Source organism: Montipora capricornis, chromosome 3 (assembly GCF_036669925.1).
Source record: "Montipora capricornis isolate CH-2021 chromosome 3, ASM3666992v2, whole genome shotgun sequence".
In the NCBI taxonomy this organism is placed as follows: domain Eukaryota; kingdom Metazoa; phylum Cnidaria; class Anthozoa; order Scleractinia; family Acroporidae; genus Montipora; species Montipora capricornis.
Window position 1 is genome coordinate 68,362,104 of NC_090885.1, and position 10,000 is coordinate 68,372,103.

Here is a 10,000-nt window from a genome sequence, read left to right on the forward strand (position 1 = left end):
AAATTAATTATTCATTCTGTGATTTTTTAAGATTTTCCACAAAAATATTGTTACATTGTATAAATTTTTTGAACAGTTTTAAGCTACATTTTTTTAAAGCGATGTCAATCAAATTTTGTTTTTCCAAAAGGGTTTTTCCGGTTCTTCTGAGGAGAAAATCACAAAATAAGGTTCATAAAAAATACCGTGAATGCAGATTTTGAGCCATGTTTGTGGAATAAAAAAATAATTATAATTATTAATGGATTACAGTAACTCTGTTATCCTAGTTTATCTCTTTTGTTATTAATATGCATACTATTAGGAAGGGTTACCACAGAATTAAATTAACAAATTCTGAAGATTTTTTTTCCCTTTTGTGCACATTATTTTTAGCTTTGTGAAAATCACCAAAAAGGAAGTGGATTAGGGGGCATAGACAATCAGCAGAGGGGACTAGGACAGACGTGGAGCAAAATAAAGACTGCTGCCTCAACATTGAAAGAAAAGGTACTTGTATGCAAAGTAGGCACAGATGAAATTGAGCAGCTCAACTTACATGTATGTTCATTAAAATTATGATTTGTTTTTACTACATGTAGATATGGGTTAGACAGTTATCAGCGTAACTCCCATTATAGACCGAGGTGTTTGACGTGCTAATATGAGGCTTATGATTTCTTCTCTATAGAAGCTTTTCCTTATTCAGACGTAATGAAAAAGATACATGTATAGTACATCTATTGAAATAATAAACATTTTAATATTAAATATAATTATTATAATGTTGGTGGGGTTGTCGCAACAATGTGTAGTACTTTAGACGGAGTTTACATTGCATATTGTGGGTGCTTACATGCAAATTGCAGTTTCAGGTGCAAGGTAGTGGACAGTTTAGTGTCAGAGAGGCGGTAGTTCAGATAGCAATGGTTAGTGTCACAGCCTTTGATGTTTAGTTACTGCAGAAATAATCATTGTTTAGCAGGTATCATACACAAAAATCTATTAAGCTACATCTATAGATCACCCAGCCTTTGATGCAGTTTGCAGTATCTGCAGGTGGTGCTAAGAGACCATGTCGTATCTGAGTTCCTTTTAATTTGCTTAAGTTGGTGATTATTGTTTATTAATAATAATAGTAATAATATTATTACATGTATATGGCTCTGTCTCACAAGGACTGGGAACCACCAAGATCACGAATTTGATTGGCTGAAATCGATATTGACCGCGGTCTAGATTTTCCCATCTAGACCGGCATCTAGACGGGTAATGTTTTGCGGTGAAAAGATGCAAACTAAAATGCAAAAATATCGAGTATTTTCTTCTACCAATATTTATTTATGGAAGTACCAAACAGCATGATGACAAAAGAGAGGATGATGAGCAAACTTTGACAGAATTAAGTTCAGCTCATCGCCACTCATCGCCGTTTGCAAGCAAAATGTCAGTTAGTACAAACCAGTTACATTAAACGTGTTCTTGTTTGCCATATAATAAACATCAACCGAGCTTAGTCAGTCTGTATGGGAGAATCTTGACCTCGGTCGTGATTCTCCCATTTCTCCCATACAGACCTCCTGCTCCGTTAATAAGAGCTAAATAATAATAATAATAATAATAATAATAATAATAATTTATTGACCATAAACTCCACAATACAAAAATAAGTGATCGCATTAAGTGTAGCTTACTGTAATTAAGATATCATAATAACATATAATAATAATAATAATAATAACATATCATAATAATACTAATAATAATAATTTATTGACCATAAACTCCACAAGACAAAAGTAAATGATCGCATTTACATGTATTGTAGCTTACTGTAATTAAGATATCATAATAATAATAATAATAATAATAATAATAATAACATAATTATCATAATAATAATAATAATCAGCTATTGTTAGCTCAATGTTACAAATAATCTGTCAATTCACAGTCTTGTGTGTTAATTAATACATGTCAGAAAGTGGAGTGACATACAGTGTACTGTGTAATTACCATATGTAACCATAACTACAGTTGACGGTATGTCCCACCCATAATAAAGCATACAATGTATGGCTGCATAGCCAGAAGTATTGACAATTATAGATCCTTGCTCTTGGTTGGTATGTAGAATTAACTTTGATATTCCTAATTTAAATAAAATGCAGTGAGATTGTACAAATGTCCTGTAAATTTGAAATGAAGGACATTAAATTTTTTCTTGCTCTCACCATTGGCCTATTGTTCGAATGAGGACTTTTGCGGACAGAATCATGGTATCAATGAGTAATAAAAATTAATACAAAAAAATTTTTTTTTTGTACCAAGCTGGTTACTGTTCTGACATTATTTATTAAATTAATAACAACCTTCATATCCACTAAAAAACCATGGCCCCTCTTACTAATAAAAATAATATTATAAGTATATAATTATAACATAGGTGATTATTGAAAATTCTTTGGGCTGATTGGTGTCACATGAGGTGACTATTATACGATAATCCCGCAAGCCATTTTGTCACGCCCTGAGATAGAAAAAAATGAATTGATTATTGTTTAAAGAAAATGCTTTTTTTTTTTTCAAATAATCACCCAATGTAGTACTAAAACAATAATCACCTCGGGCTCAGTGAATATCGATGAATAAAAACCTTGACTTGGTCTTGGTTTTATTCCCTGATATTCACCTGTCCATCGGGGAATAATAAATTTGTTAAATATTGTCGTAAGGACTTACTCAAACCAGTTTCAACAGTTGAAAGAAACGTTCTTATCAGAAGGTTTCACACTACAACACTTTATCAGTTAACAGTTAACAGCAATATCAAACACTAATTATTGCTGGAAAAGATTATGTCATTTTTGTGACGTAAAACGTTACTGCGGCATTAACAGGAAAGTCCCGCAAAAACACCCCATATTTTGGCTTTAGCTGCACATAATTATCTCAAATTTCTGAAATGTAATCAGCATGCCAGAATGAAACTTTCTGCAAAGTTTAAAAAAATTCTGAGAAGCGAATTCAGAGCCACCTTAAATAAATGAAAATTTAAGGTAGCTCTGAATCCACTCCGGAATTTTTTTAAACTTTGCAAAAGGTTTCATCTTGGCTTGCTGATCACTCTTGTGCATTAAAAAATTGGAGTCACCGAGTTTGTTTTTCAGATCCATGTATGAGCAACTGAAGCCAATAATTGATGTTTCACGTGGTACCATAACCATACACTGTAATTGCTCTTATGTGATAAAGTGTTGTAGTTTCAGTCCTTCTGATAACAAGGTCTCGTGAAAGTGTTGAATCTGGTTTGAGCCAACGTAAGAGGATTGTTAAAAGTGATGTGGACAATGTGCAATTGCCAGTGACTTTCTACTTCTTACCTATTTACTACTTTGGAAACTTTAAGGTACAATTATTTTCCTGCCAGTAAAATGAGAAAACACAAGGGGGGCTTAGTACTTTGTGCTTTAAATGTAGCATTCTCTTTGTTATTAAAATCTTTTTAATAACCCTGGCGTTAAATTTTACAGAATATCAAGGACAAGGACTTAAAGGACAAAGAAAAATTAGAGAGAAGATTTGTCGAAGTATGTAACACTAACAAGAATTATTTACAGGGGTGGTCGGTAAAATGTTGTGTTTTCCACTGGCTGAGGAATGAAAGAAGTGGAAAATGTTTTCTCACACACCTTGGGGGCAGTGTGAGGGATCTTACATTTTGCTGTCTGCCATTGTTGACTAAATTTCTGAGCCCCAGTTCCAACTCAACCCTTGATTGATTAGAGATCTTCACAGTATCAGTCGGATATTCTCTATTGTGGTTGTATTAAGCTATGAACGTTTTGCTCGTGACTTTGTTCTTGTTGCAGTGCAAAAATTTGTGGAAAAACTGTGTTGAATGAAGAAATTCCTGTCAACAAAAATTAATATCAGAAAAAATTGATAGAAATGATGTTCATTATATAATTTAATTAAAAGTGCTAAAATTGTGGGTAAGACTTCGAAGTATTTTCCGTTTTGATGTTAACAGTGAGTTTACATACATGTACGTTCTATGGACAGTGGATGAGGAAGACTAGTTTGGATTTCTTTTGATTTTTTTTCAAAAAACTTTTTCTCCAAAATTTGAGCTGCTAAATTCAGGGTACAGCTTATCTGTATCCATCATAAACTTCTCGGAGCAGAGCAGAGAAGAGAGGAGAACCAAGCAACTGAACCCATGAAGTGTACCATTGACAGTGAATCTGGGAATTAAACCCAGGTTGCATCAAGAGATGGAAAGTGCTTGCTGTCGCTTCACCGCCCTTCTCCTGAAAACGATGCAACCTACAGTCTGCAGTAAAGGCTATAATAAAGTTTCAATCAAGTTAGAGGTTCCAAAAAGATGCAGGTCAACCACCATTCTTTTTCATGTCCTCAATTTAGGAACTGCTGAAGATGTTCAATGATTCAGACTCGTTCTATTATTCACCAACTGGAGACTTGACAAACTCCCTACAAAGACAATGCAGTGGGAAATACAATCATGATGAACAACTCTGGATGAGGGTAAGGATTAATTATTTTGGAAGAATTGTTATTGCATACTTGTCTAGAAACTATACAGTACATGTAGCTTCATTGAAGGTATACCCCAGAATGGGTTGGGAAAAGGTTAAAATTGCCTAATGAATGTAAGGCAAGTTTTAAAGATATACATGTAGATCAAAAGATATTATAATTGTACATGTCTGTAGATTATGACAGGTGTAGTGGTTAGCGCACTGGTCTCCCGATTCCAAGGGTCGCTGGTTCAAGGCCTACATGTAGCTCTGCAATTTTTGATACTCCACACTGTCTCTCTTCACCCAGGTGTATAAATGGGTACCAGTGATATACTGGTACCCTGCAATGGGTTACCCTGGGGTAACCCATTGCAGGGTTGCAGGATTGCAGGGTTACCCTGGGGTAACCCTGCAATGGAGTCACATCCCATCCAGTGGGGGAGAAATAATTCTCCCTGTTGCTTCATGCTACAATGAAACCGGGATTACCTCCTACCATATGGGCCCCACTTGTAGTTGGTTGGTGCGTGACCTTATCTTACAGTTGTACCTTATACATGTAAATTGAAGAATTTGAGTCCCAATAGGGATTTGAATACACAACCATCCATGTACGTAACACTTTTCTTATTGTTGGCTTAAATTGCTGTACAATGTAGCTGACAAATTATTGGGATACTTAATGTAATCATTTCATTGTTAGTGTGACAAGAGGTTTTTCTGGAATGCATTCATGGTACAAGAGCTGTTAAATGTTGAGGTAAGGGTGGGGATAGTATGGTGTACAATTATAGGGAAGGACTATTTAGAACCCTTCCCCCAATGTGGCATTCCCATATCCTTTTTAAGGCCAGAAGACACTAAAAGTGTTTGGCAATGCAGTCACGTACAGTGTAATTACCCCCAAAATGCAGTGTATAAAGCCAAAGTAAACTGAATGACTTGTATCTGAAAGTACATTAAGCAAAGTTATGGCAAGAATTTTAGGTATAGGAAAGAGTGAGAATTGTACATGTACAATGTATGGGCTTTCATTACGGCTCCCTCAGTCCAGTTTAAAAAGGTAGGGCTCCACCATGATTTATCAATTAATTTTGCATCCAGTTGGTACATGTACATGTATTATGGGGTCTACGAGGTTCACTTTTGATCGGATTCAATACTATCCTGAGTTGACGACTTAAAATGTGGAGTAGTTCAGAGAGTGCTCATTTCCTGGGTAGTGATTCAGTTTGATAGGGAAATATCCCATCATTCTGCTTTTTCAACAACTAGTCAGTGAAGCCCAAGCCTTTCTCATAAACACACTCAATCTTGTGCTACATCCATCTATGCTGCACACAAATGGCCCTCTGCCGTCTACAGTGTTGCCGTAATTTTTTATTTTGTATATTATTGTGAGAGGATAGGGTGGCAATTCAGCTGTTGTTGAGTGAATTTGGAGGGAAAACACTGTCATCTCAGTATAAATATTAATAATAATTATTGTTTTTTTGGAAGGTAACTTTATTTATTTATTATTTATGTATTTATTTATCCATAATCAGAGGGTTTTTGTTTGAGGTTTGACGCTGGACGTTTCATCCGGCTGTTTACCATTTCAGGTCTGGCACTTTGAGTCTATAAATTTGAGATTTGTTATCTCAGGAAGCCATGGGCTGAAGAAACGCTTGTAGACAATTGCACAATACATGTACATGTACCTTCAAACTAACAAGAAATTACATCACCTTACATGTACTTTGCTCTCTAAATGGAGTAATCAATCTGATGGCCTTTTTTTCACGCAATAAGTTTAATTTTCACCAATCTCAAGAATGAACATTGTAAATAGCATTTTCTGAGAGTTTCAGACCTTGTCAGGTACTAGTGGCCTTAGGCAACATAATTATGTAGTATACACTGCATGTATGTAATTTTTTTGTTGCTGATTATAGCTCTAGTACCAGGAATTTTGTTGCTTTATTTCAAACTTGCAACATTGATGAATGATATTTTCATTTTGCAGGACTCTGTTGCCAATAAATGGGTAATTCCAATAATTCAAGGTTATTGCAAAATAGCACACTGTATAAACACGTTTGAAGAAGAAGATCTGGATGAAGGGGAGGACAAGAGAGTTGCACCATTTCCACCTGAAGAGTTTGATTTGGTTCTTATATCCAGAAGGAGTGTATTTCGAGCTGGTAAGAACATTCAAAGCCAGTCGTTTCATTGTCGACAACAGGTTCTCTAATGGCAAAGTTTATTTTTACTCTCATTGATGAGTGGGATACCAGCCTGAGCAAAAATTTGGGAAAGGTGCATCCCTGGTAGGAATTGCCCATTGTGTAGCCTGTATGTGTAGCCCAAATCTTGGAACCTGCAAATAGGAATTTGAATGTTCATTTCAGTATGGACTGGAGTGACTTGTCACTAATGAGATAGCTTGACTGTAAAAATGGTTGTTGCAGCTGTACATGTAGTTCTTCACCCTGCTCTTGAAATTGGGCAAAATGCTTTCCCCCCCAGGGCTTGAAATTGCAACCAATACAGTCGCATTTGCGACTAAATTTTTTCCCTTTGCCAATAAAATATCTGGAGAAATCTCAAATTTGCGACTTGCTTTCACCTTCACTTTTTCAAAACAAAAGGGTTACCTGAGTTGCCAGTTTGCTCCTATATTGCTAAAATAAATAAAGAAATGACAAATTTAACTTATTTTGTTTCACACAATGAATTTTCTTTCAATCTGGAGATAGCAGAGTTGCAGGGTAAATTATTACAGTGTATATAGACGGGAGTGTTTTTAAATTAATGGAAAATACACCACTCATAAAATTCATACGAAACAACATCCGAGACCCGAGTGGCGTATTTGTCATATCCTCACTAGTGAGGATATTATTGATGTCATTTCCCTCCTTTGCATTGTTGTGTGTGCAAACAGTCAGTGAAAGCCATCATCCCTGCAAGATATCTTGTACATGTATCTTGGCAAAAATAATAAAATATTATCTTTTACTTGACTAAAATACATTTACTGTGTATTTACAATATTCATGTACATATATTTACTCACACAATTATCAAAGTTTATATGAATTTTTCAATTTTAGGAACACGGTACAGAAGGCGTGGTGTTGATGACATTGGAGATGTTGCAAATTATGTTGAAACAGAGCAGGTTTGATTAGTTTACCCTTTTACCCTGTTTCTGTAGTTTATTGTACATAATCTTTGTAAGCTCTTCTTATTGACAATTGTCAAGCCCTGGTCAAAGGGTTCTTGATTAAATTTTTGATCGCAGTTGACATTCAGTGATTAGGGACCATAAGCAAGGACGATGACGACAGGTACGAGAACATTACTCCAAGTCACTCGGCTTGGAAAGTGTAAGTACATGTACACATTCCAAGTATAAAATTGGTTAGGACGGTGTGGATATTTCGAGAGAAAATTGAAAATTCCTTGTCAGGTGCTGTTGTCCTTTACATTTTACCTCAAATTTGATCATTTCACGTTGTTGTCAAAATGAGAATGGCAAAGAAATGTATCAAAGTGTAAAACGCACATTCATTCATTCATTCCTAATTAAACTTATTGTCATGTGGCGTTCTCATAGCCATCGGGGTCATCCTTGCTTAAGGTCCCTATTATTGAAACTTGTGAATCCAATTGACCACCAACAACTACATGCATCATTGATTTTGTGATCGTTAACTATCGCCAACTATCACTCACTTTGAACTCGCCCATGATAAGCTGTACCTAGTCAATTAGTCCCTTCATCAGAGCAATACTACTTGAATTTGTTCTCATGAAGGGCTGACGCTTAAAATGCCAGATTACAAATCAGTTTCGTTCCCATTATAGCAAAGCATATAGTGAAATGAGGGCAATTAAGCTGTTGAAACTGTACATTGAATGAACAGTTAAGTGGTGTTGAGCTAGCGTCATGTTGGCACAAGAGGAGAGAGACTTTTGGTGAGACTGGGTGAGTGTGCAACCTCGTTTCCAGGGTCTCTCTTCTCTGCCTCCATCTAAGCCGCGCAGAATTAAAGGCCTTCGTAGCAATTAACGTCATAATGGGCATTGATTTGCTCCCAAATTTAGCTTTATATTGATCAACCGATGGATTTTTTGCAAATAACAAGTTTTTTTTGTTCTAACATAAATTGGTAATCGAAGGAATTTTCACCTTCGGCATACCTCGGAAGATCAGTGTCTTCAACACATAAATCAATCCGATCGTGCGTTTATATTCCGTAAATGCGAGAATACCTCCAGCGATTTTCTCTGTTGGTTTTCTTGTGTTTTGTAAGTTATCTTTTAGTGAAAGTTTTCGAAAGAGCACTTTTGTTTGTACACAATTTGACCTTGTTTGTTCTCTCATGAAACATGTTAGTGATCAATTAACTAAATTAATCTTGCGGTTTTGTGCACGTGTATTTCGACAAACAGAAAGCTCCTCGTGAAATTTTGTTTCGGCAGCGGCGTTTGGGCATAATTTTTGCACTTATACCTGCAAGAAAACAAAGCGATTGGAATAAATTTCAAGAAATTTTTATCCATTGAGTGGTTAGACTTAACTGTAAATTGCACAAGGCATATTTTGAGTTATAATATACATTTTTCAAGCGCTTTGTTTAGTTAGCGATCAAAAACTTTCTTGATTGCTTAACGCGCGCTGCTTCGAAAATTCTACCTTTACATTTTCAGTTGAGCCTTAGGACGTGTTTTCAATCACTTTTTAGCAATATTTTTACATCATCTGGAAGTTCACTGTTTCTTCTTCAAGGTGAACTTAATTCTAGAACTCAGTATCTTGTGTACATTTACTGCGCATATGGTTTATTTTTAACGCTCGCTTTCCACTGCAAAACCTCGCAAATTTTCCAAGTTTCTTACACATCACACACACGGCACGCGAATTTTTCAATGGGTTAAACCCTGTTCTTTAAACGTGGCAAGAATATAGCACTTGTGTCAGTGATCAGGCATAAGCACCCTAGGCTTATAAAATTTTAGCTTTCATTTTACGGTTCGGTTAACTACACTTTCAACGAGATGGTGTGAAGATTATAGTAATCATTTACTGAGCAAGCCTAAGCCCTTGTTTCAGTGATAAGTAAGCTCTCTAGTCTTGTAAAATTTTAGGTTTCTGCTGTGGCAGTCCATTTTATGAATGTCTTCATTATGAAACATCAGTCTTTCACTGCCGGACTGTGGACTGTGGTGGCAGTCCATTGAATATCTTCAGTACATGTATTGCACTACGGGACTGCAGACCACGGTGGCATTGCAATTTACTAATTGGCCTTTTATGTTCTCATTCAACGACTACATCACCGCGGACCGCGGTGGCAATCTGCTTCACTTAAACTTGTCATTCATGACTATGGCTTTGTGGATCGCGGTTGCAGTCCGCTTTACTGCTCAAGTTAACAGTAATGTTCATATTCATCAACTTCGGGACAGCAGTGACAAGGTTA

General features: G+C 36.0%; 1 protein-coding gene and 1 long non-coding RNA gene across 2 annotated transcripts in view; both read left to right on the forward strand.

Annotated features, from left to right (window-relative positions):
* LOC138041009 (uncharacterized) overlaps nt 1–10,000 on the forward strand; it is a 301,351-nt gene that overhangs the window by 240,690 nt on the left and 50,661 nt on the right. The gene's annotated exons all lie outside the window — the stretch shown is intronic.
* Nucleotides 1–10,000, forward strand: part of LOC138040988 (phosphatidylinositide phosphatase SAC2-like) — a 33,685-nt gene that overhangs the window by 3,876 nt on the left and 19,809 nt on the right. The window contains exons 4-9 of the mRNA XM_068886744.1: nt 376–489; nt 3,513–3,569; nt 4,408–4,530; nt 5,230–5,286; nt 6,535–6,712; nt 7,625–7,692. Of these exons, the coding sequence (XP_068742845.1) occupies nt 376–489; nt 3,513–3,569; nt 4,408–4,530; nt 5,230–5,286; nt 6,535–6,712; nt 7,625–7,692 (597 nt within the window). The remainder of the gene's footprint in view (nt 1–375; nt 490–3,512; nt 3,570–4,407; nt 4,531–5,229; nt 5,287–6,534; nt 6,713–7,624; nt 7,693–10,000) is intronic.